The sequence below is a fragment of the Stenella coeruleoalba genome (genome assembly GCF_951394435.1).
Source record: "Stenella coeruleoalba genome assembly, chromosome: X".
Lineage (NCBI taxonomy): Eukaryota > Metazoa > Chordata > Mammalia > Artiodactyla > Delphinidae > Stenella > Stenella coeruleoalba.
The window spans coordinates 81239673-81267665 of NC_137152.1; the positions used below are offsets into that span (position 1 = coordinate 81239673).

The 27993-nt window shown below is 38.6% G+C and overlaps 1 protein-coding gene across 3 annotated transcripts in view; it reads right to left on the minus strand.

Annotated features, from left to right (window-relative positions):
• PCDH19 (protocadherin 19) overlaps window positions 1-27993 on the minus strand; it is a 108245-nt gene that overhangs the window by 28951 nt on the left and 51301 nt on the right. For 2 of the 3 annotated variants that reach the window (XM_079911373.1, XM_079911372.1), the window contains 2 exons: window positions 21117-21175; window positions 13776-13948 (listed from right to left, as the gene is read on the minus strand). In XM_079911373.1, coding sequence (XP_079767499.1) covers window positions 13776-13948; window positions 21117-21175 — 232 coding nt within the window. The remainder of the gene's footprint in view (window positions 1-13775; window positions 13949-21116; window positions 21176-27993) is intronic. The other variant, XM_079911374.1, reaches the window with a different exon arrangement.

Genomic DNA, 27993 nt, shown 5'->3' on the forward strand with positions numbered 1-27993 from the left:
AAAGAAGCCATAAAAATCTCCCATAAAGGAACACTGAACCACTACAACCAAAAAAATTCTTACTCGATGTCATTGAAAACATCTCTGTTTTTCATAAAAATATAATGGTGAAAGAGAAGCTGTCCCTAGAAGAAAAGAGGATGGAATTAGGCTGAGTTTAAAAGGGGGAGGGTTGGAGAAAGAACTAAATAAGAAACATCAAAGGAAAAAGATGGGGGAAGGAAGAGGAGGAGGGGAAGGGAAAGGCTACAGTAAAGTGAGCAGTTTACAACTGACCCCATAGAAGAAAGTACACCAGATTTGGCTTAGAGTATTAGATTTTAAGAACAACAGATTGACTGTGAGAGGTGTGACATGGTAGCCAAGGAGGAGGAGTCTTAAACATTGTTTAAGGAAAATGAAGACAGTTATCAACTAGATATAGCCAACTTGCTTAGGAAAAGAGGAATGAACAGACATTCTAAGTTCATTGTGTCCTTAGACTTATTTGGCCTCTAATACTAGGGTGAAAAGCCCCTCCCTTGGTAGAACTTCACTGTTCCTTACTTTTTAACTGTAATTTTTCCTAAAATAGACAAGTGACCTGTTACTTCAGTTTGATTTTCACTCCATGCTTCATGACATTGTCATTGAGCAGTTTCCAAGAAAGGAACGCCAAAGGGAGAAAATTAAGATGAAAGAGCAATTACCCCTCAAAGCAAGCACACCATACCGTCTGTTAACTTGAGTATGGCACTCATTACAGATCCATTGGCAAATGGCTGTGTACTCAGGAATCTAAAAAGATTGTGCCCAGAACCCAAAATGCAGAATAAAAAGAGCTTGGAAGTTGAAAGGTCCTAACAATTACCAACCCCCTCATTTTACATTTTAAAAAAATAGGTAAAATGCAAATTAATGTGATATAAACTGTGTATATAGTTGTTGAAGAGGTACTAAGTAAAGGAGAGATCAGTCAAGAATGGCTTCTTATAGGACTTAAATTTTGCCCAAGAGGATTTTAAAGTAAGAAAGAGATATGGATAAGTGAAGAGGGGAAGTAAGCCAAGAAGGAGAATGATTTCATTAGCTTCATCTTACCACCATGATTCTTTGTGTGTCTACTATAAGAAAGGTACTTATCTAAGATTTTTACATGCATTATCTCATTTAACCCTTACAATCACCCTATAAGGTAGGTACTACCAATAGCCTCTGTTCTACAGATGAGAAACTCAAAGACTGGACAGGACAAGTAACTTGCATACAGTTGCACAGCTACGAATTTGTGGAATATAACGAGAACCAAAATCCCCTGACTCTCAGGTCAGTGTTTATCTGCTAAACTAGATTGTGCTGATAGTAAAGTGCTCAGGTCAAAAGGTCAAGCAGGAGACGGGCAGAGAAAAAAAATAGCTGATCACAATTATACTGTACCAAGAAAAAGTATTATACACATATAAATAGCACTTTGGTTATTGATCCTAGCAACATTATTGCAACATTGCTCATCAGCCTCTCTATAAATATATGAATTAAGATTTTGAGAGGTTAGTGACTTACCCAGGGCTCTGTGATGAATAAATAATAGAGTGAAAACTATAATTCTCTTTCCCCTGGGCAACATAGTATTAAATCATTTTAGGGCTATAATGATCTTTTTAGCATTTTGCAATATCATGTGGATTTGGATTTTTATAAAGGCAAAAATTATGCCCTTCCAGTTACACTGATCATAGAATGTTATGTTCAAGCTAGGGAAGTTTGGTTTTCTTTTTCAGAATCTGCCTTTTTTAAACACAGTGCGTGTTCCTGTGTTATAAGTCTTTTTTGCATATCCCTAATTCCACACTAGTCTCTGTATGTGTTCTCACTCTCTCCCTCTCTCATTCTTTCTGTCTTTCTTGCTCTCTCCATCTCCATTTATTGGCAAACACAAGCATAAGGTCCCTTACAAGCCAAAGCATTTTATGTCACAAAACCACAGCCTGCCAGCTAAATTCAACACACTATAACCAGTGAAGATGAGCTACCTGACTTACCTTAATATAAGACAAACAGCTCTAAGCCAAGGCATGAGGAAAAAGAAAAAGAAAATTCATTTATCAACTGTGTATTTGAGTGGCTCTCTCCTGGCATTTATATAGAGAGGATTTTATAAGGGGCTTTGGCTGAGTATTTTTCTATCATTAACAAATTCATTTTTTTCATTACAAAAAAGAGGCAGAAATCCAAAGGCACATAAATTCCCATCATTGCTCAGATGACATTGTCCCCATGGACCTGCTGTGAGCTCATTCATATGACAAGGAGATATGACCTTTCAGGTAGGAGCTGGGCATTTTTCAGTCCATTGGCAGAAAAAAAGAATAGAAATGATCCTTTGCAGGGTGACTTCTAGAGGAGAACTAGAAATGAAAAATGTATCTCCTCATTTATTTTTTAATGAAAGTCTGGGCATGAGGTAGAAACAAACAAAGAAAAAAGAATCAAAATGATGGCCCATTAGCCATTTAAGAGCAGTGAGGCAAGAGAAGGAGAGCAGGGAAGGATAAAGCCCCTGGGGGTTGGAACATGCACATTTTTGCAGAGGGAAAGCAAAGCAGAGTCAATGCCAACAGAAAAGAACTAGAACTTTGCTTGCCTCACCACAGGTGTTCAAGAATATGTGCATTTTGTAACATAGATTAACATGGACCTCTCTTTCAAATTCCACAATGAAACCAAGCAGGACACTGTGGGGCTCCTGGGCACAGAAGCCTTTCCATGTCCCCCATTTCTTGTTTGTAGAGAATAGAATCCAGCCTCCATGACCTTCCCTGAGTTTCAAAGGGCAGATTCTAACAGTTGCTAATCAGGGAAGGGAGGGGATGCAGAGACAAAGGAGGAACAGCCAAGAAACAATAGTGCAGCCTTATGGCAGGGTCCTGTTTCTGCCTCAAGGATACACATAACAATATCTTTGAGCTCTGTAAAGAAATAAAACCCCCAACAAATGGAAGATTTTAGCATTCTTCATTCCAGAGAAGATCACAGTTTGAATATCTAGAGAAACTCATCAGGAGACCACCTGAACCAGATTAAAGGAGTGCAGGCCCTGCACGCACCCTGATCCTCATCAGCAACCCCACTGTTGAACCATTGCTATAAAACTCCTCACCAAATCCTCCTGGGTTGGGACACACAGTTTTTGAGGCACGAGTCTGCTGTGCACCCCTTTGCCTGGCAAAGCAACAAAGATATTCTTTTCTACTTCACCCAAAACTCTGTCTCGAAGATTCTATTTGGCACCTGTGCACCGAGGCCAAGATTTCAGCATCGATAAGAACCTTTAGTGGACATCCTTTAATTTCTCAAACCAAAGTCTGGGCTAATTCAGAAACATGATGTGATAGTGAAGGCAGCTTTTCAGCATTCAGATATTTCACAGCAAGTAAATCAAATAATTATCCAGCATTCATTTGGACATTGATAGCTGTGGGTGAACTCATGAGGTTGTCATCTTTGGCACTCCTTTTCTGTGCTTCCCTCCACCTGCTGAGACTCAGTCTTCAATATTCTAGAAACCACCCACACACACACACCAAATTCCAAACTTAGAAACAATCTAATAGCAGTCATTTACAACTTAGTGTGAATTTGAATAAATGCATTCCCTCTTCCCATGGGCTGCTTGAAATTTGAGCTATAATTGTAAAATGAAATGCCTGACCCTCTGTTAAAGGTATCATAGATAGCAGCAAGCAGATGAGAGGCTCTGGACAGTGGTGTCCCTGAAATCATGGAAAGTAGATATTTCACTGACTGAATCTCTGTAGTAATAACAGCACTTTTTATTTTTGAGCACTTACTATGTGCCAGGAAGTAACACTAAGTGCTTTACCTGGATCATCTCACAACCATCCTGATAAGTAATTTCTATGTTTACTCCTATTTCATAGATGAGAATATTGAGGGTTCCAAAAAATAAGTAATTTGAGTAAGGTTAATAGCTATTAAGAAGCAAAGATAAGCATGGAACTTAGATCTGTCTTATTCCAAAATCTGTAGTCACTATGATGCTATGCTTGCCTCCAGATTTACAGGCAGACTAGTGGTGTCGATCTTGAAGAGAATGGAACAGGGTAGAAGTTGGACTTGCTTATACTAGTTGGAGCCTGAATTGATGGGACACTGTCTGTCTGGAAAACTCTAATGACAATTAGCATTCTCCGGTTTACCTATGAGGATTAGCTAGATAGTCTGTCTGGACTATGCCTCTCCTGTCCCTGCCAACCCTACTTTCAACCACAGATATTTGTGTCTTATTTCATTTCTCTCAACTCTTCATTCTAACCTTGTCTACCTTTCTTAATCAGCTAAGATTCTGATTTTGAGTCTCATTTTAAATGGCTGTCACTCCTCTGTTAACTTTTTAAAATTCTACACTTGTCTCCCTCTCAGGGTTGTTGTAATAGATAAATGATATAACATGAACTCCCTTTCACGATGATTTTGGGGACTTTTCAGGACTTCAAACATTCTATGTTAAGTGGAAAATTAAGATACCAAAGGGGCCTCTAAGTAATGCTGCAGGTAGAATATTAGGTTCTGTGTCTGCATTTCTGGTATAGGTATTTTAATCTCTAAAGGATCCTACATAATTAACATTAGGCTTCTGGAAAAAGTACCACTTTTCTAAATTAAATAAAACAATGTCTAACTTTGCAAATCTCACTTATTTAATAGACAGCCAATTCCTCATCTAAAGGTTCTGTCCCCTAGGATCATGTAAGTTGTTCATTTTAGATAATTTTTCTTTACGACAATGAGAGAGAAATGAGGCAGTTAAAGGTGCTGTAGATGGATAAACAAAAGCACAGGATGAAGACATGAGTCCAATAGGTTTTGAACGCTTATCTCACAATGCTCCTTCCTCAGTGACACTTATTTCTGAGTGTAGAAACTATCAACAAGGCAGTGGGATGGGGGACAATAGCAGAAAGGAATGCTGCTCCTTCATCTTCATCATGCAGATGTAATCGTTTGAATGTTGGGTAGGCTCAGTTGATAACTATCATTTTTACTTAAACAGCTCTTTAAATATAGAAGACTTCCCCCCTCCTGACAGTACAATTCTCATTCCTTGGCTCATCATCCTGCAGAAAATAAGCAAAACACACCTCTAACACCCTTAGGCAATCAAGAGGAATTTAGCTCAACGCAGAAGGCAGACGGGGAGTCTGGCAGACAGGGTTACAGCCTGGGAATGGGTACCTTCAGACCATCAACCTATAATGTTGGTAGAAACATCTGCCACCCACTTCAATACCACCGGAATCTGGAGAGCATTATAAATTATACCAACTACAGAAGCAACTTTTTCTGGCATTTTAATTGCTGGAACATTAGAGATTAATTAAGCAAACTTTACTTAAATGGCAAGTCAGTCATTTTCCTCCATGAGGGGCATCATACTAATGGAAGCCTTAAAGTAGACTGTGTTTCTTTGAAAACTGGATTTTAAACCAAAGATACAAAGCAGATAGTTTTATGAGTCTCTAATTAGCATCACAAAGGAAACACCAAAAGGTTAATAAGAGATGGTTAGTTTGGAATGGTGGTTTCCTGGTGCCAGCTCCAGCAGCTCAGTCTGTTTGCAAACTCATTAGCTGCCTAGATTGATTATCAGCTGAATTCAGGAAGTGCTCACTTGCTGTGTTAGCAGAAAGTTAGTGTGATTCGATACACCTACCCTACAGCTAACTAGGGCCCAACAGTAAGGTAACATTTTCTGCAGTCAAATAAGGCAGGTTTTCTTTGCCTTCAACTTCAGTTGACATCAATTATAAATCTGAAAGTGTTTGGTGAAGCTCTGAGAGGCATAATGAAACCTTCTAAGTTGACAGTTGGCACAAACAAAGGTCTGGCTCCAGGTCTTTAATATCCAATTTGTGCATCGACACCATATTTCTGAATTCTCATTTTGCTGCTAAGCAAAATCATCCAGTGTAAGAAAACCCAAACTTAATAGAGTACTCACAGATAATCACTCAACTTCTAAAATGTACAGTTTGATGGGCAGTGAGTCAAGCAAAAGAATTTGCACTTTGGGTTTCACTCTGGACTTTGCCATTGATTTGTGTTCTGATGTGAATAAAGTTTTCAAATTCTTGGTGCATCAGTTTTTCTTCCAGAAAAAAAAAAAATGGAACAGATATTTATACGAAGCATGTCTCTGCAATAAAATGGGTCCTTGAATTAAACGGACTAAATTTTCTAGCTAGTGATGATAATAATAATAGCTCCCCAAATTTAAAATAGTTCACATTTGCATATGAATCATGGTTCAGCTTCTGCATCTGACTTACTTTAGTTTATCAACAGTGGGCAACCTGACTCTTACAAGCTGGAGGCATTTTTTTTCCAATAAGCTGATTTTTAAATTAAATTAAAATCAAAACCATTCTTTTTGTTCACCTCCCAGATTAGAGCAACTGACAGCCTCATTAATGATTAAAAACAGCAGGTGGTGATGTCTTAGAACAGTTTGACCAGTCTGAGTATCTTGGAACCTCTACCATTCCTCTTTTCCCCCTTTTACACGTATTAAAAAGGAAAGATTCTATTGTTCACACAGGTTGGAAACTCCACAGGGTGAAAGAGGAGGGAAGAAAGCAAGTGGTCAAACATCTATTATTATGCAACCTAAGGACAGAAAGGAGAGACTATATGAGCTTAGAAGTGGCAAAAGCGGCCACACATTGGAAAAATGTATCTCTGACACTGGATTTGAATTTGCAAACTCATGGCTGGGAAGCTGCCTTGCTGTAATCAACTAAGATTACCAAGTTTCTCCAGGTGATTATAGTAGTGTTTGTTTACAGATATCTATTCAAAGGGAAGCAGTATAATAGGTTATGCTTTTATTTTAAAGTAGATTACAATTGCACTCCTGCGTGACTTAGAATCTAGTTACTAAACCACAAATTAGAAAGAATCTAAGGCTTAGCTAACTGGGGTAGGGGGAGATGAATGTGTTTTTAAGGTTTTAACTTCTTCCAAACTGAAAATCTCCCCGTTCAACTAAGAAAGGAACATAAAGAGTCTCATTTGCCATGAAAATGGATATTAAAGATTTAAAAGAACTAACAATAAGATGGTGTCGTCTATTATTTCAGATTTAACAGTTTACAAGTTTGTTGTCTACACTGTTGTGAAGAATAATGGAGTAGAATTATTATTTCTGATAACAAGGAACCCACAAAAGACAAAGTGTCTCTCATGAGGCCACCTCAATGAGACAAAACTTTGAATGAATTCATCCAGAGTTCATTTTATGACAAACTCCTTTGGCCCCTTCTGAATTCAGTGCCTTTCAAATCACCTCTGCTACCTACCATCTCACTTATTCCTCTAACTACAAGAGTAGATCTTTGGGGTGCACGTTTTGGGGTGAAGTCCAGTGTTCATCATAAAACCTAAAATCCCACAACACCCTTCTGACTTTGTCACTTGCACACAAATGTCTAGTCCCAAAGGATTTGCTCCAAAACAACTCTAGAGACTGGTATCTCACTGATAATCTTTATGAGAAGCCGTGGGGAACTGCTTTGTATTCTCTCTGCATGGCAGAATAACTAGTTGGCAGGGAGGGGGTTCCATTCTGCCCAATTGCAAAAGCATCTGTTTTGTCTACCCACTTTAAGCTGTGTGTAAGTCTCTAAAAAGTAACTTTTCTGATGGCTCTAAAGTCCAGTTCAAACCTTTTCCAATTTGGTGCCTGGTGATTTTTCCATGGTTGAAGTTTTATTGGGGGTAAGCCTTGGGGTAGGAATAGAAATTGAATAGACTTTCTTGTCAAGCCACATTTCAAAAGTGGATGTGTCAAATTAGCTTTCCTTGGCCCATAATGAACAAACAGGCAATGAGCCATCTAGTGAAGACAGAGACCAAAATACCTGGGGCAAAGACCTGATCCTGGATGACAAAAAGCATCTACAGTAAGAAAGGAAAGCCATCTCACAAGTATTTTGCCTACAGTGCAATAAAGGAATAATACATGATTTTGGTATTCTTGAAATTGCTTTTTAAATTATGACTCAATTCTTCATATTTATTTCATAATAAAAGGGTTAAAGGGAAGATGACAGAAAAAATACTTCATAAATATTTGAACAGAAAGTTCAGATTTATGTTTTCCCATCCTGATGGAGTTTATTTATGGTCCTTAACCACCTTATGATAGGACAGAAATAATGTTAAATAGATTGAGAGACCCAAAGAAAATAATGATCTTGACATTTCAATGGACTTTTTGAGTATGTGGATCAACCATATGATCTAGCCCTATACAACAACTTGATTTGCTTCTCATCTGTTGTCCTATTGGCAATGTCCCTACTTATCATGGCCTATAGAACTTGCTTCATCATGAAGCAATTGGGAAAAAATTCACCTAGCAAATCACATAGAGCATAATTTTATCTTGCATACTATGTCGGGGCCTGGCTTCCACTCTTCCTCCAAAGGGATCCCATTACACCAAACTGTCTTTTGAAATGCACTTTGCTTTCCAGCTCAAATAATCTTAATTAATTTCTTCACTGATCATATGCAGTCTATTCCATACTGGACCATTTGTGCTATTGGATCATAAACTCCTAGAGAATGAAACTGCTAATTGTTCAGTGTGCTCCCTTTATATAGCCTCCATCCTCCAATGCTTTCCGAGTGTTCAGAAATATAGAAATTCTTAGTGCCAACCAGTAAAGAAAGCCCTTGACATTTACTCTCGTGATGAGTAATGAATCCCATACTACAGGTAATTATTAATAATAATAAATTTTAAAATAGACAATGACTATGAGACAACTAAAAGTTCCAAGTGGATCAGGAAAACATTATTATATTAAGAAAAGGAATAGCGCTTTTATTTCAAAGCAGATGAACAGAGCTGTCCTAAAAGAATTCTCTGACCAAAAGGCCCAGGCCAAAATAATGCTAGTAAACAACTGCTAAGAGCATGGATGTTTCCATTAATTAAGGACAACATTTTATTCTAGCGGCTACCTTGCCAATAAAATGTAAATAATGCTTTGGAAGGAGTTCAATTATCTGGTGCAGCAATGTAGTTGAAATAAATAAAAGCATCCACCTGTCACTTCTCTTCCCACCTACCCAGCCATTGCTGAGACTGAGAATGGATAAAGGTCCTGGATGTCAGAATGAAAGGGAGACTGGGTATTGAGTATCACTGAATACCTCTTAACCAGCAAGGTAACTGGGCATGTCAGAGATTAAACCAACCATCTTACAATGACAGTAACTAAAAGTAAGCAGGAAGTTCAATCTCAGAGTAGATGGATTTAAAAAGAAAATGTTTAATATTGTGACACTGTTCAAATTAGAACATCAAGAACCTTTCGTGATACTCTTACTAAAAATAAGATCTTGAGTGTAACAGTCTTCTTTTATTGTTTCTTTTGCTTTATTGGCACAATATTAATAAGGTTTTTATTAGTCCCAGGCTCCATTCTTACGATGATTTCTAAAATCAGAAAGAATTATTCATTTCATCATTGAGCTGACCTTGGTCACCCCAGTAAAACCCGGATAAGCATAGCTAAAAAAATAACTTTTACAGTCAATAACAGAAGTAGTTGACACATTCCCAGAGCCAGACATATAGTGGGCACTCCAAAATATTGCTGAATGAATGAATAATATATATCTATGCATGGATTGTTCCTGTCTGGTTAGAATGCTGTATACCTAAGGCAAGATGAAAAAAACCTGCAAGTCATATATATAGAAACACTGTATACATATACATTACTGTGTTCAAGTAATTAAACATTTTACCTGGTATATTTTCAAGAGGCTAAACACACCTTTAAAAGATTCTATATGAGCAAAACCAGGGGAGAAATAACCACATGAATTGCAAAACAGTATATCTAGCCTGAAAGATGCTAATTCGGGTCCAGGGGGAGCTAATCAACCCCTTTGTTGAAGTAAAGATAAAACTTTTTGACAGCAAATGCTATTCTGATAAAATGGAATTTTCAATTACTCTATGAACATCTGGTTCATGCTACCATTTCTGGAGCCCAGCAGCACACTGCTTTGCAATGTCACAAAATATTCTCCATTGAGAACTCCCTATTTTGCTAAGAGATTAATTGAAATGAGTGTTTGGAAATTTAGTGAGGTGAGAGGTGAGTCGGGGGATAGGTAAGAGGATAAGGAAAGGATGTTTAGTCACTGAATCATAATTTCCTTAAAAGCCTAGAGGAAATTAAATTACACATTGTTGGTAGAGTGTTGAAAGTGTAAACGTCTTAATACACCTGTGGTTGAAACTAGAATATGCATAGTATGCAGTCTACAGAACATTTTCATGGCTAATTTGCAAGCAGTGGTTACATTAGACACAGATCAAGTTCTTCAAATCCATGTTTTACACAACAAACATGTTAAATGATATTCAGGCGATGAAACTAGCAAATAAACAAGTTTAGGAACATGCAGAAGAACCTACACTCCGAGAAATAAAGCAATCATTATATTGCATTTTGGTGATTTTAGATGTCAAAATCAGCTAGATGTTATCACAAATTTCTGTATGTTCCTTCCATTTGGTATCAATTAGCATGGGAGGGGAAACCAATTCAGTGTTGTAGTGAACTCCAAATTAGGTGCATATTACAGCAATTAGAGTCATCTTTTCAGCTGATGAATTTATAATCAATAATTAAAATCATAAGGTAAGAGATTGAGTGTGATTTGAAACAAATTAGTTGGGCTTGGGACTAGTATGTATGGTTCTAAGACATGAACCTATAAACTCTAATTTCATATCAGGACTACACATTTGAGTATGCATAATGGGATATCCAAGTCATCACAAATGGGCATGCAAAGAAGCAAGGAGACAAAAGCCTCTTAACCCAGCACTATTCAATCCAAAAATAACCCTGACAGGAAGAGATTCAAGCCCAGTGAAACCCCCAATTGTGCAACAAACCCATGAGCCTCTGGCATCTCTGACCACCCTACTTTTTGGCTATCCTTCTTAGAGATTGTCTGCAGAAATTGCATAGGGAGAAATTTTTGTCCCTGCCAGAAGGTGATAATTTTACCAAATAACTCAAATTCACGGAGGGAAAACAATGGTTAAAAGATTTGAGTGCGACTCCCCAGCTCAGCACCAAATCACATCAGGAACCAGATCAGGTGGTAAAATCTGCTGAGTGATAACACTTACTTGTTCTCAAGGCACTCTGAGAGCTATAGAGAGCAAACATTGCAAAAAAGTGCCATATGCCAGTAGAAGTACAGGATAAAGAATGTTCCATCACCTTCTTTTCTGGGAAGCCATGACAAGAGCTACAGTATGGGGGACAAGCTGAGACATATTAATTCAAAGGCACTGCAGATGATAAATGTAATTCAGTCACCTGGCAACCAGGAAATTCAGCTCAGCCAGTTCATCAACCCACTGACCTGGTTTTAGCCTTGTCGAGAGTGATACCAGGATTGATAATAATCCAGAAAGAAGAGATTCCTGCCATTCCATCATATCTCCACCCTGACCCAGCTCACAGATGTGTTTGGTTGGGGCAATCAAAATGCAATCAGTGATTGTCTTTCAACCACTGTGCCTTAGGATAAAATGAAAAACATTTATTATATGAATCCAAGTTTGAGAAAATGCTAGAAAATGTTAATTTTTGAATCATTGCTATTGTTTGAGATAGCAATATTCAACCCAAGTAAACTGGTGACACCACCTATGTGGCTAGCCTAGAGTTGATTGGGGATACAATTAAGTACCATTATGGAAAGCTCAGTAGTACTGGGATATCATAATGTAGAGCCAGAGATGTAAACAAGGCCTGAATTCCCTTTGTAACTAAACTTTAATGACTCAACCAAATTGAAAAGAACAAACCCGAAGGTTGGTTCAAGGTTTAGCCACTGCTAGAATAATGGAAAAAATGAAGATACATAGATAAGAATCGAATATTGAGAAACAAAATGTAAAAGTGTTGCCAAAACAGAAGAGCAAAAAACTGTGTGTGTGTGTGTGTGTGTGTGTGTGTGTGTGTGTGTGTGTAATCCCCATCTTAAACATAGGAGAGTCTTGGGATAATGCCACACATTTGCTTTAGAAGTCTCATTATTACAAATCTACAGTATCTATACACAATACATCCCTTTTGTAAGAAACACTCAGAAAAATTAGCTGCAGTCCACTGGTACTATTTTCCTAGAGACATGTGACAAAAAACTAAAACAAATGTTGTTCTAGCCAGGCACAAAGTGAGAATCAATTATGACTATTTCTTTTCCTGGAGTCATTTCATTTTAGAGAGCATCTAACTAAAACCCTTCCTGATACAAATGAAAAAGCATTTCTTTGAGACACAAGACTAGTAAATGATACATATCAGTCTGTATCCTGTGACACGCTGCTAATCCTCTGGGAATCAAATAGCCTCTGTTTCAGTTATATAAATGTTTGATTTTTTTCATCTTTAGTCTTAGTAAGATTACCCAGAAAGTATAGTATCTCTGCGGATGGCACCACTCACCAATGAGAGAAGGCAGCAGTGCATAATCGGTAGTGACATATATATTATAGACTTTGACACTTGGATCTGCTGGGGAGGGGATGGACTAAACAATTTAATAGAATCTACAGTGACTAACTTTTTCTCCATAGAAAACATTTTATTTTGTGGATCTTACATTTTTTTCCCCTTTGGATTCATTTATAAGACCAAAACAAAAGCATTTAATGATGTTTACAGTGAAATGAAACAGCTGAAGACCAGCACATAATCACCATATTTTGTTTTCTCATCTTTAAGTCTTTTAGCAGTGGGGCTTCCAGCTGAGCTTGCGTCTAGCTTCTCTCAAGACATAGCCAAGCATTCTGAACCTTCACTGAGCCTAAACACCAAGCTGAATTCATAGTTCTTAATTGAAAAAGACAGGCTGTTTGTCCAACATGTTTGCATCAGTAAAACACTGAAAATGACATTTGTGCTCAAGTCCATCTGAACATTCTGCCTTAGCTGAACTCTGCTAATGTTTTTATACCCTGGTTTATGCTTGGCTCCTCTTGCTAAAGCATGTGTGGCTGAGTTCCCAAAAATAGACTCTTCTTCATACATGAGGATGCCGTTCCTGACTTGTGCTTTGAGGCATTTTTGACATGCACAGAATGTTACATTAAGTCAGCCATGTTTTCTTACCCTGGTCTCTCCTATGAACAATGGCATGCATTTGCATGGTAGCTAGTGGGATTTGGCATCACAGCCCCATAGACAAAATGGGAAGTTTTGTACTCTCTCCTCAGTAAAGATTATGCAATCTGTGGTCAGAGAACAGAGTCTCTTTCTGGGTAAAGTTAACCAACTTGATATGGAAATAAAACTCACCCCTTTGGTGTCATAAGTGCTGTGCTCTCTGCAACTCAACTGATCAGTCCAATTCATGTACTAAAGCAAAAAGAGGCATTTATTCCTAGTGAGAAGGCATCTGTTAATTTCCTATGTGTGCAGTGCAGTTATGATCGATGAGTATGTATACAATATGTATAGGTAGTTGGCTTTTTAAATGCCTGAACGTTATATGATCATACGGGATCCACTCATGGAGGGTGAAGAAGAGTCTGGACAGGTGTCAGGACATCTCAAAACCCTGTAGGAAAATACACTCATTACAGTAAAGTAATGCAGTGAGCCTCCAAACATCCTGGGTTCTTTGGAATCTATGGTTGCAACTTACAGCCGATCAGCCCTTACCATGGTCAGGCATCTGAGATCCCATGGAGGTCACGCTGGTGTTCAGCACATCATTGACAGCAGTGTCACAATACAGGCTTCGCTGGACATCATGCTCACTGTCGGTCTGGTCACTCTCCTCATGGCCGCTATCCTTCAGGCTGTTGCCCTCTAAGTCCTTGAAGGTGGAGCTGCTGGGTTAAAGAAAGAATGATAATTTATAACTGTGATAGATCTGATTTTTAAAACTCTTTCAGAGCCAGGATGATGTCAGCTCTGTGGTGAGGCCAACAGCAACTGGATTGTCCAACAGGGCAGGAGGAAGAGAAATTTCTGTTTAAAGATCACGGAACTTAACACTGTAGAGAGGTTCCCACTACTGGATGCTGATGCAGCTAATACTTTCATTCACTTATCTTCATTGCATCACTACTGGCGAGGCGGAAGAAGCTACAACTCTGAAACAACCACCTGCAAAAAATATCATCATTTCAGAAGGTTTTTTTCTCTTCTTACATAATCAAATTAAAATAATAACAGCTAATGTTTACTGAGGGATTACTGTGCATGAGGCACTGTTTTAAGTGCTTGACATGAGTTAACTATTTTAATAATCACAACTCTATAAGAGACAGGTGCTATTAATATTCACATTTACAGGTGAAGAAAAGAGAGGCACATGGAAGTTAAATAACTTGTCCAAGGTCACATAGCTGGTTAAAATGTAGCAGATCTAAGACCAAACCCAGGTAGTCTAGCTGCAGAGCCTGGACCCTTAAACACTATGTATACTACCCCTCCAAAGATATCTACTAACCAACTGTGAAAATGAAAGTGGAAGAAATTGAGGTAATGCAATTCAAATAGAAAGGGTTATCAGGATCAGAGAACTCAGGTCAGTTTTAACTGAGAGAGGTTGAGGGACAGAGTCAAAGAAAAAGAGGAGAGGTAAGAGCTGAGAAGAAGAGAGCCTTCGCGCATGGAAAGTAAGACAAAAGTGAGAACCAGAGAGTGAACTCTAAGGAAACTGTGAGTGTAGCTATGCTAAGAACATGGCAACTTGCAGCTCAAGACTTTGTGTGTAAATTTTTCTTGCACCTATTAAATCAATCCACCATTCAATGCACTAAGCATACTACCCAAAATCCCCACACCATTTCTCACGAAATAGAGAACAATACATTAGGTACATCCATAGAGGCCCCATCTGCTATTTCTAATACTTTGTGTGTCCTGACAGAATCTGCAGCTGTGCTCCACCATGGACCATAAATTATGCATCTGAAATACCTAGTGAATGGGGAATCCATTCCCTAGTCAGTGAGGAAGCTGCAAAGGCATACTCAAGAAAATGTGTTGTTGTCTCAACAAGGGAGAGTGGCACACTTGTGAATTAGGACAAGTCTCAACAGACCTACTCTACCTCTGAAAAGGGAGCCCTGTGGAGATGACACTGCAAACTCGCTTGATCTGCTCAACCTTGAACATCCACAGGCCTGGCTCTCTGAAGCTTTGATAAGAACATTCAGTACATACGATGAAGAGCTATGCCATGGACACAATGGCTACATTGTCAATCTCCACACTTGGTCAAAAGGAAATCACAGCAGATTTTTAACATATGACCATCCTAGATGTAGAATGCTTGCTGCCCTGAATATGAAAAGGAAAAGACCAAAAGGGCAGTAACTGGAAAGCCATAATTGTCAGAAAATGAAGGGCAGAAGGGGGTGAAGCATTGACCTGTTTGCTAATTATTTTCAGAAAGAATAACTGAGCATCAACTGTATTAAAACTAAAATCATTCAATAGGCCAACTCACTCAGCTCCTCCAAATTATGTCATGCAGCTACTCAGCCCTATGGACCCACCAGGATGCAGTCCTATTCAAAAATCAATCATCTTATGAGTCTTTTATGGTCATTAAGACCAAATGGAAACACATGCTTTAAAGTGTGTCACCACCTCTAGTTTTATGGCACAGATTTGGAGGCTTCCTGTAAATACTAATCACACAGCATGAACAGATTCAAAGTTTGTTTTTTAGAAAAAAATCTGGTCCTGCCCACATGCACCCCTGCACCTCAGGAGAAAGGAAACCTGCCTGGATAGTATTACTAGTTCCTACATTTTTATAACAAATAATTTTTTGACCTGCATTTCTGCTATCTGAAGCATGTGAAAATTTCTTTAATCCACAATGCAAAATTGTTACCTTAAACCACAGAATTCAACCCTGAATTGACTGCATTTCAGCAGTTGCTAAAACTTGCTTGAGACATACGATGGTGAGGGGTGTAGAATAAGAACAATGCAATTAACCATTCCTTAGAGCAAGGTTCTCAACCTCGGCACCATTGATATTTTGGGATGCATAATTCTTTGTTGTGGGTTGGGGGGGTGTCCTGTGCATTGTAGGATATTTAGCAGCATCCCTGGCCTCTACCCACTAGATGCCAGTAGTGCCTCTCCCAGAAGTTACAACCAAAAATGTCTCCAGACTTTGCCAAATCACTCCCAGGTGAGAACCACTGCTCTAGGTTCTTTAAACTCTATTCCTGTAGCATATTAGATTTCCTGACTGTAGTGGAAAGAGCACTGAACTTGGAGTCATTAGAACAAGTGATAATCCATAATCTGCCACTTCATCTATGGGAACCTGGGCCTGAGAGCTAATGTCTTGGTGCCTAGACTTCCTTGTCTGTAAAATGCATTTGCTGGGAATTCCCTGGCGGTCCAGTGGTTAGGATTCCATGCTTTCACTGCCAAGGGCCCAGGTTCAATCCCTTGTTGGGGAACTAAGTACATCACTGTTAATCAATTATAATCCAATTTAAAAAAAAAAGAAAGAAAAAGAAAAAACTTAAAAAAATAAAATAATAAAATGCATTTGCTAAAACCTCTTTCAAGAGGCCATTTTGAGGACTCAATGAGATAGTTCACATGAAGTACCAGGTATACACAAATGCTCAGTAAATGGTTATTGTTTAATATGATCATTACTTCCATATATGGTAATGCTTTCATTGAGTTACTATTAAATATTATGCCCATAGTCTTTTTATAGGATTGATATAGGAAATGTATATATAAATAATGTTTCTATATCTTCTATAAACTATAGTCAGACATTGTCCACTATGTTAATTTCTTCTAAAATTCAGGGACAGGAAAAAAATTCTCCTGTCAAATGTGTATCCTTCCTTTATTAAAAAATGAGAATGACACGCTCTGGTATACTTACCTTTCTGTCTTGGCTTCTCAAAAGCTTCAAGGAAAATATAATGTTTAATTGCAGTGAGTTACATGTCAGGGATCTCTATTTAGCTTCTTGTAATTGGTTTTGGATCTGTCTTTTAAATTTTTGATCATCGTTTTTATATGCATCTAAATATTATAAACCACCTCGGAGCTTTTGGTTTTTTAGGTAGAAAGAAGAGAAATAATAAAATAGTGAAGAATTGGCTACTAGGACTTAAGGGACTGGTAAGGAGAGAATAAGTCATATATTCTCTAAAGAAAAAGCAAGGAGTATTAACCCCCTCCCCCAAACCTTAGAATAGTTAACTTGTTTAAAGCTCAGTTTGCCCATCTGACAAACTAAGTACCACTTACTCTCTAAGTACCACTTTCTCTCTCTCATCCTGTAAGGACATTTAGTGGCTTAATGAATGGATTTCTGTAAGGCAGTTTAAGACAGTAAGTAAGATGCTGCAAATTGTAAAACAGCCTGGTAAACGGCCACTCACCCAAAACAAATAACAATTTATGCCAGGCATAAAAAATGCTGATTCCACTTGCTTTATTACCTGTGTACTTCTTGGTAGATGAACGACTTGTAAACCAACTTTTGTGGGACAATAAATTAGGGTTCTTTTTGCAATGGTATTGTAAATACAAATGTTTCTATTACTTGCTCTGGTGGCCAACAGAGGGACAAGTTTGTCTGAGAAAACTTAGAACAAGATTCTGCACACAATAATTACTCATAAAATTCTTGATGAATGATCATTAATAACATTCTGACCCGTATTTACCCTTTAAAATATTAGAAATCTTTCCAAAAGACAAAAAAATCTGAAAGGAAACAGGTCTTATCTTCCTAGTAGGTCACACCACATACCCAGGAAATACCTTCTGAGAATGAGAAAAGAGTGAAAGTCAAAAGAGAAGGGAAACTATATTTAAGAAACATAAGGAAGATCCCAGAGTGGTTCCTAGACCACCTGTATCACAATCACCTTGGGAATCTGTGAAAACTGGAGATTCTCCAGGGATGGAGCTAGAGACTCTGCATTTAACAAGCCTCCCAGGAGATTCTAATGCACATAAAAGGACAGAAATTGCAGGTTTAAGGGAACATTTAATGCTAGTTTTCAATGGAAAAATGCTGAGGCGTTTTTTTCAACTTTTTTCCTCCATTCCTTCAATAAACATGTACCAGCATTTGTTATAGACAAGGCACCATACCAGGTGCTGCAAAACCCCAGGACAATTTGGGTGGAAAAGGAAAGCACTACGCATGGTTTAGGAGCCAATGCTCATTTTTTTCCCCACACTGCTTCAGTACCATGTTCATTTCCTGTTTTATTTTCTTTGAGCTATAGCCACATGCACTGCTTGATATTGCTCAAAAAGCACTGCAGAAGCAGGTATCAGACAGCAGCACAGAAAACTGGCATGAGGAAAGAGTGTTGCAGCAGGGACAAAGTAGCACTGCTGGCTTTCCTTGCTGAGATGACAGCAAGGAAACAAACATAGCAGGAAGGAAATCTATCCAGAAAAAAATCCTAACTGTCTTGGCTTGTTAATCTGGACTCTGACATAAACCTTGGGTATACCTGCAGGTTACAGGTGACGTTCTGAAAAAAAAAAAAAACTACAGAAATATATTGCTAGATTACTCAGTGCAGAAGATTATGGGCGAATGTGCCATATATCTTCCGTTACCCTTCCAGATCTACTCTTCACCCTTCTCAACCTTGATTTGTGCTAGGAGAACCCCCTTGCCCTCTGGCTTTCCTTTGGTTTACCCTAGGTAGACAGATGAGAGAATAAAAGGAGTCTGAGTGTAAGACAGTTAACAACTGCTGGAGAATGCTAAAAAGAAGGGTCCAAGAAGCATCCTTGGATGGGTAGAAAGTGAATAGAGGAAGAAAAAATGGATAGGAAAAGAAGTTCTCAAGGTTGGCCTGAAATTGGATTGGCATTTAAAGAAACAAGGACTTGATAATAAAGTTAAAACTGATAATCAGATTCAGAATGTCCTGGTCAGGAGCTTTTTCCATGCATGTAAATGGATCCTCAAGAAACCACATACAGCGAAACACCTTTCAAACATCACTGTGAGCTATTTGAACATGGTTTGTGTGGTTTTATCACCTAGTCACTACTCTCTTAACATTTTCCACACATTTTACATTTAAAATAGTTAGTCCCCCCAAAAAGCATAGCACACAAGATTCCCTGTGTCTTTCCAGGTATTGTGCTTTGTCTAAATTCAATTGATCCTATAAATTCCAAGGCCTTTGTGGTTTTCTAAAGCCCTCAGGGTTCCAAAAACAGAACCTGGCAAAAATGCATGTGTCCCTGAGCTTTCAGATGTTTCCTCTTAATCAAGGTTGTCCCTGGTAAAAAGCCACTATCTTTGATTTCAGGCAACATCAGGAGATTTTTCCACTGAGATCCTATTGAGTCCAGGTTGTGCCTTTTGTGTGTCTGTGTGTGCAAACAAAAACATATAAAGTAATTAATCAAAATCAGAAGTTCAAGTGAGTCCCAAAGCTGCTGTGGAAATACATGTGTCCCGACAGCTAAATGTTCGAACATAAGTTTTCATCTCATCAGTTTGCCTTGTGCATTGGATATTCAGGTCTGACCTAAGACGGTGAGGGTCCCCAGGAGTCTTAGCTTTCTGCCATGCTATGAAAATCAGGCTTATGCTATTAGTTTAACCTGGTCGTAGAATCCCCGGGTACCCAGAGCTAGCCCAAGGGATCTATGAGGATAAGGTAAGTCACTGTTTTTACCAGAAGTTTAAAAAAGGAGCTATGAAATAACAGTTCTGAAGCAGAAAGAAAGCAAATTTCTGCTGTGGTTACTCTAATAAGTGCACAAAAAAGAGGGCTTTTTCCCTCCTAATAGATCAGTCGGATAATTTTGAATTCCTCCCCTTCTGCTTTTATTCTGTAGGCCAAGAAAATATTCAAAATGGATTCCTCCCAACCCCTCAAAAACTTCCAAACAATGCTATGACTGTTAATACTGGGCTATCCATTTTCAGATAATTAACGATCGACACTTAAGGTCACAAGCGATTCCAGACCAATACGGATAAACCTAGCATGTTTTCAGGGTTACTGCAGCATCGTGAATTAAATTAGATCTGAATTAAAGTTGTTTGTACAACAAACTAGTTTATTCCTCGAATCCTACACTTCTGGTGATGTAAATTTATGGAATTAGAGCCAGCAAATAATAGAATTTTCAGATCTTCTCTACTGCAGCTCTAACATACCCTGCTTGCTTCTCTATTTCATTTCTATTATTTTAACAATCACACACAGAGTTCAATTTTAGCTGCAGAATAACCACTGGACCATTCAAGAGGATATCTGCATCAAACAGTAATAAAGGCATCATCTGAATGGTCAGTACCAATTTTTCTGCACAAGTTCTCTCCTTAGAGGACTCCCTGAACCCCTTGTCTTGCCTGCCTTGGGCACCTCAGTGCCCACCGCACCAGATAGAAATCTTCCTTGGCAGTATTCAGCTCTGTATTCACATACGTTGTGGCTCCATGGATAACTGAGTTATGACCAACCATTCACACAAATCTCAACTTTGAACGCTTCATTTGAAATACTTCTATTTCAAGATTTACTGAATTAGGCAAATACCTTTTCTTTCCCTCTCTCATCTATAAAGTTTTTTAAAGATAAGGAATTAGTTTATCTGTCATTAAAATAGCCTTAAAATGATTTCAAAGTTGTCAAAATAACAGCCATGCTGAAATTCACTAGAAGTTCCACAGGAGAAAATTTTAATATTAGATTTCTTAATCATCACATAAAGCTGTATTTTAATATGACCCCAATTTTTTTTATTTTGTTAATTATTTCTGTATACAGTTATGTAAATAAACATGATAAAATGTCGACAGTAATTCTAGGTGGCGGAATTACCAGTGATTTTTACTTAGTTTTTTTTAATGCTTTTCTGAATTTTCCTAATTTTCTACAATAAACAGATGGGTATTTTCATTTCAAAATCTGAAAACGGCACCATTAAAAATACTTAATCTTTTTGCTTTTTATATTAAATCAAGCTTAGTTGTAGAAATAGGCAAGCAAACCAACATACCTTTTGATTAAATGGGCTCGGCTGTTCACGTAGTTGGAGTCAAAAGAATAGTTTTCAGTCTGCAGTGGGGGGAAAAAAAGATTAAAAAGGTTACAGAGATGACTCATGAAAAGAGCTAAACTCTCCTGCTTAGGAGGAATTTTTCTACTGGGCAAGAGGCAATGAATGAATCAGAAACCAAGGCCATAGTGGTGCAACAGCCTGACAAATGCCTGCCACCTCCTTGGGGCCCTGGGGGCTCTGTGGAGGCAGCTCTCCCAGGCAGATGAAGATGAACTTGACACAAACATCCCCTAGAATATGCCTGGCTACTGACCATGCAACCACTTAGGGAAGATACAGCATGACCCAAAATCTTTACAGAAACTAATTGCTTCCCATTCCCCAGTGGACACAATTCTGTGCCCATCAAATTGACTGGAAGTTCAAAGGTATTTTTATTAGTAGTAGATAATTAACATGTTAAAATATGTATTCCATAGATATGGAAATGCAAGCAAGGTAATCACTGTGGATTTAAACTGCACTTCCCTTTGTTTTAAGACATTTTGCTCAGCACTGGTTATACAGGAAGGCCTTCGTTTTATCACAGACATAAAGGCAAACAAGTATTATGCCTAAAACGGGATGAAGGGCAGTCCACAGGGGGTGCCAAAGCCTTTCATGTGAAACATGAAGTTTGCAAGCAAACCTATCATAGCACGTTCCTATCATTAAAACACCACTGTCTAATCTGGTTACAGCAGACTGCCTGAACAATGGTTTTACAAAAGCAAATGCAGAATACCTGCCAGATGAAAGAGATGGGCTAACAGCTGATGAGCATCCAGAGGTTGGGGGTGGATTGAAGGGGGGGCAGCCTTAGAAGGGGGAACACAGGGAAAAGTCAACACTGAAGTAACTGAAAGTCCAGTAAAGTGGATCTTACCTCTAACACTAAAGTACTACTCTCCTTGAACCATTGTATAAACTGAAAAATGTCCAAACACATCTCCTCCACTCTCCTGCCAGTCTACCAGAAATTCTCACCATTCTCACCATTCCTTAGGGCCTTCTGAAATCACTTCAACTGAAAGTGCCTGGGAAAGGAAACACAATAGCTGTCGAGCTAACAAAATAGTACATTCCTTTCCGATGACTACTGTCGCTAGGCTCTTAGATGCAGCTTTATGTTTCAAGGAGCTCAGAATTTGGTAGAGGGGAAAACAGGACAGGTGATAGCAGATCTAACTACCACATGAGCACCAAACAGCCAATAGTCAGGATAGGGACCCTAAGCATCTAGAGTAAGTGGGGATGGGGGTGGCGAGTAGGTGAGAGAAAGAAGGAAGAACGTATGGAGAAGAAAACTAAATCCCATCACTGCCCTGTACTTACTCAGGCATGCCCATGCCCTCCACATGCCCCTTATTTGAAGATGAGCTGTATAATATCCACCCACACTGCTTTTATCTAAAGGATAAAATCCCCTTTAATGAAAACCACAAGTAAGTTTTTGTTCTGTTGGAAGGAATGGGTTGGGAGAGTGAAAATCAAAAGGGTTAGTTCATTTCTAATTTGTTCATAAGAAAATGGAGGCTGAAATTGTTGCAAACATAATTACAGAAGGAGGAAGCAAACTTGAAGGTGCATGGGGAATACAATGCTGGAAGAGGTTGTCCATCAGTCAGTCAACCAACAAACACTTCTTGAACTGATTTTTATACAAACATAAAATGCAAAAATGGTGTTGGGTAAATGTGCTTTTCTATGATATTCAGTACAATATATAATTTAATAAGTGGAAATCTCCTAACCGCCCCCCCAAAAGCATTCTATCCAAATAAAACAGGGAATTGATTAAGCACTCAGGAGTTTAATTATTAGTTTGTACAACCGGGACAAATTACTTAATTTCTATGTGTCTCATTTTACTCCTCTATAAAATAGGCATAATGGAACACAAATCCAAAGGGGAATTTCAAGTGTATTTATCATGACTCATTGTGGGAATGATGGAAACCCTTATCCTCTGCTTTCTACAGAACCTGGATCCCTGAGTAGGAGCAGGGATTTGACCACATTCGGGCAATAAAAGAGTAACGTGCATACATTCCATCTCAGCCTCCAAACTTCCTAAATCATTTTTTCAAGAAAGTTAATAGATAGAGAAACAGATGTAAAAGAAAAGAGGATACTGGCTTTGCAGGGAAAGCATGAGCAACATCCCAAGATATTGTCATGTTAAAGAAGCCAGTTTTCAAGTAGAATATTTTACATAGACTTGCATATGAGGGTGTCCAATCTGTGTGCACTGTGCATCAAATATGGAGCCCTGTGGAGATGTGACCTCCAGGCACGGTGCCAGAACTCTGGGCAAATAAGCAAAACCATACAAATTTATCCCTGGTGACTGTACTACTTCTTGGTCCTAATGGAATAATATATCTCACCTTGAGGATTCCCACTCACAGGCACTGAGTTAAAAGAGGACACAGGTCTAAAAGGCTTGCTTATGGAAACCTTAACAATTCTCTTTCCCTTGCTGTGATATACAGATGGGTTAACCTGGGCAGAAAAGCCAGCCATGATCTGCCACTGTAGGTAGGAGAGTATCATTGAAGCTTATCACCTTCCTATCTTTCTCCTTTTTCTTAGTCTAAAAGAGTAAACCCCCCTCCCATTCTCGTGGGTCCTGGCCTTCAAATGTAAATACTCCATTCCCCAAACCAGCACCAACCATAATGGACAGATGGCCCATGCTGCATCCTCATGCAATTAGAAGTACTGTTCATGAAGCAGGTTACTAGAACTGATTTTCCCATAATGGATGGTACTATACTGAGTCATCCATTGTCTTTTGCCTCTTTAATCAGTATCAGGTTTCTTTGTGAGGCAGCTTGGTTAGCGTTATGGAAACAACGTATGCAACAGAATTATTCTAATTGGGTAGGATACACTATTCTGGCCTCATTAGAACTATAATCCAAACAACTGAGCTAACTGGCCATAGATGGCCTTTTATGGGTCAGGGTATACTAACATCAAGTGTTCTTGCTCATACCGATTCAAGGCGTGTGCTCAAACCCAACTGTGCACTGAAAGAGTAAATTTTTTTCACACTTCAGGTAGAGCAAACAATGAGACTCAGACCACCCTGAAGAAGGAAATAATCTTTTCTTAATGAATAGTTTGCATGCCTTAAGCCGGTGATTCTCAGCCCTAACTGCACATTAGAATCAACTAGGGAATTTTTTTTTAATACTGTTGTGAAGGTCCCACTCCAAGAGATTCTGAGGTAATTGGCATGGAATGGGGCCCAGGCATTAGTATTTTTTTTAAAAGCTTCCCAGGTAATTCTAACAGACATCCAGAGTGGAGAACTCTCCTGAGCAAAAGATGGGCCACAGGCTTTGACTTGATGTGCTGTGTTTTCTAAGGCAAGCTCAGCTGTTTAGAAGATGGATCTCTTTTGTCAGATTATCTGCCAAGGTGATCTCAATAGAAGATAAAGAATGACAACAGAAATACACTTTTTAAGAAATAATAGAAGAGCTTTTCTTTTTTGCATGAATGTATTGGCTCCTGGTTAGCCTTATTTAATCAAAATTTGCTTGACATTATTCCAATCCCCTCTCTAAGTATTCTAAATGGCAAATAACAAAAAACATTTGAGAGGGGAAATTTTCTCTAAATGTCACATTAATTTCACTAGGAAATGTCCCCATCTCTAATGAGACAGCCAAGTTAACACAGGAACACAACAAAGAGACAAGAATATTTGTTTCTGAAAAACCTAAATCTTGACATTAGAAAAAAAAATGGGTCTAGAGCAAACTTTTATTTTCTGTCTCAGTGGTAAATAAGAGTCACTTTCCTATCATTTAATATATTTCTCCCAAATCCCTTCTCTAATTAGAATTCCTTATCCTAGGATTCACTGAGAGCAGACTTCTCACTTTGTTTAGGTTTAATAAAATCTTGATTTTCTGAAAACCTAAAGAATAAATACTTCTGGATAGCAGAGGGGTTTTTTTTGGTTTTTTTTGTTTGTTTGTTTGTTTGTTTTTGCAGTACGCGGGCCTCTCACTGTTGTGGCCTCTCCCGTTGCAGAGCACAGGCTCCGGACGCGCAGGCTCCGCGGCCATGGCTCACAGGCCTAGCTGCTCCGCTGCATGTGGGATCCTCCCGGACCTGGGCACGAACCCGTGTCCCCTGCATTGGCAGGCGGATTCTCAACCACTGCGCCACCAGGGAAGCCTGGGAAGCCCCTGGATAGCACAGTTTTTTAGATAGCTTAGTGCTTTCTCCTCTAAGGACTAAAACTTTGATTTAAAATCCTACCCATTCTGCCTTCTTTTTGAACGTTATCACACAGTTCCTTATTGGTTCCTTAGAAGAACCTTTCTAAACATAAATCACTGTACCATGCAGGTTTTGCCTGTACACTCACTGACCCCAAAGCACTGTGTTTTTTGAGTTCTTACCTTTAATTTTTAACATATGTCTCCCACCAACTTGCTATAAAACACTCAATATTGTTACTTCTCAGTACTATTAGTATATCAAAAGCAGCTCCTCTTCTGTTTCAAGTTTGATATTTCCACTCTGCTGTCTTGGAAACTATATAATTATTAGAACAGTCTAGAAAACGAGAGTTAAGTTCTGGGTAGAGAGCTGAGATGTTTTTCTGAGAGGGAAATGACGTGATCTTTACTATAGGGACTTCTGTGTAATGTTTTGGGTTTTGTTGTTGTTTGTTTTTTTACCTGCTCAGGAGCCTTCTTTGCTAACTACTTTCTACTCGCAGCTCCTTTCTGGATATGGGAGGTTTCTAGAGAGACTTTGGGGTGGGTAGTATGTTATTATGTTAATGAGTCTGGCACATCTGAAGTCAAATACTTCCACTTTGTCAGGCCCCCAAGGTACCAGAATGCCCTACTTTAACTGTCATTTTGCATTACTTTCACAGTTCACTAAGTTGTGCCCTAGTCTCTGGAAGAGTGACTGCGACTCTCTCAGCACCACATTTATCACCAGGAGAGACTTCAGCCCTAAGGAGAAACAAGCCCAATAAATGCAGATATCCAGGACTAGAATATTTGCCCAGCGGCACAAATCCCCAGGTCATGCTACAAAGTTAAAGAAGGTTACAGATGCTGAGATGAAAACAAGAGATTCATCAAACCTTAAGGTTTTCATTTGAAAATGAACAGCCATTTTAAATTACACTTTAAAAGTCCCATCAAACTGAAAAGCATTATAACTGCGATCTGCTAACTAATTCTTTTTAATTTTTCACTCAGTCATCTTATCAAAACAAATAGGAAAACTGGAATCCTAAATCAGATGCACAGCAAAATGATTTTTAAATGCTGGTTCTTGATCAATAATGATAAGATGCATAACCTTTTTCTAAAAGCGATTGCTGCTTTAGATGTTCAAATGGCATCTCCTCACAAAGGCGTTTTTAGAAAATGAATTGAAAAATGACTTTTTCCTCCTTACTATCCTCAACACATAAAAATTAAAATGTAAATTCTATATAAAAACAAAGTCAACATGCCTCCAGTTAGAATGTATATTCAAAGACATCCATCCAGACAACAAAAGCTGGAGGAGGAATTAGTAAAGATGGAATAAAAGGCACCATCCCCAGAGCTGCCATCACTAGAAAGCTCATATTTACCCTGAACTGGAAAACAAGCTAAATAAACTTCCACTAGCCATGCCTATGTACACACCAGCACTAATTCTCATGCACACACACACGCGGTTTGACAATAGTAAGCAAGGTGGTGTAGTGGGGTGACCTGAATTCCCTCCTCATGTTTGTCACTGACTCGTTGATGGCCTTGAATAAATCACTTGATTCCTCTTGAAGCCTTAATTTATCTATCTAGGAAATGAAGAGAATAACCCAAATGATGCCAATGTTCCCTTCGAGCCCCCTCAAATTGTAGGATTCTAAAACAAAATGGGTCTTGTTCACGCACTGATTCATCTATTCATTCATCCATTCAAAACACATGCACCAAACCCTGAGGATGAAAAAAAAGATATAGGCTGTACCGGTAAGGAGGTCACAAATTGATAGACCTCTTGCTGGGGATGGTTAAAATGTCAGCCATTCAGAAAAACATGAAACACACACACACAGAGGCACATACACCTGCAGACACATGCATATACTTGTACAGAGGCTATGGAGTGCAACTTTGGGAATTACACTGCAACTTTATGGAACTAAGTAGCATCCTAGTGGCTTGATGGTAGTAGGTGATGCACATAGGCGGATTTGGCCTTTATATTTGTTACATGTACAAACCCATATCACAAGTACAAACCACATCCCTCTCCTATCAAATGAGTTATAAAACTTATGAAGTTCTTAGAAATAGCATGTGTATACGTCCTTTTGGCTCTACTTCAACAGCTTTCATCACCTTGTGACACTACTTCTTCAGTTCCATTTGCCTTTTCCTCTAGCCCATTTTGCAAAACGTTATGTGGATAATATTCCTCACCCACTATTTTCATCACAGCATTTCTCTTTGCAAGGCCTCAAAGAACCCTTTCAGTGGTTCCTTGTTACATTTAGCACTAAATCTAAATTAAATCTTTAGCTAAGCAGTCATCCAACACAAGTCCTCTATTTCTCTCATATCTCATTTCCTTCATTTCTAATATGTCTACATCCCTGATCATCCCACATAGCTTAGCATGTTCTCAGCACTTAGTGTACAGACTGTGTGATGTAGTTATGAATTTCCTCAGGTTCTATGATTACTTCAGTGTGTAGCATGTCAGTTCATCCTCCAACTGGATTGGAAGCTTTCATTTGAAGTGTCACTGCCACAATGCTGGACACTTAGCAAGTACTCATGTAATGAATCCA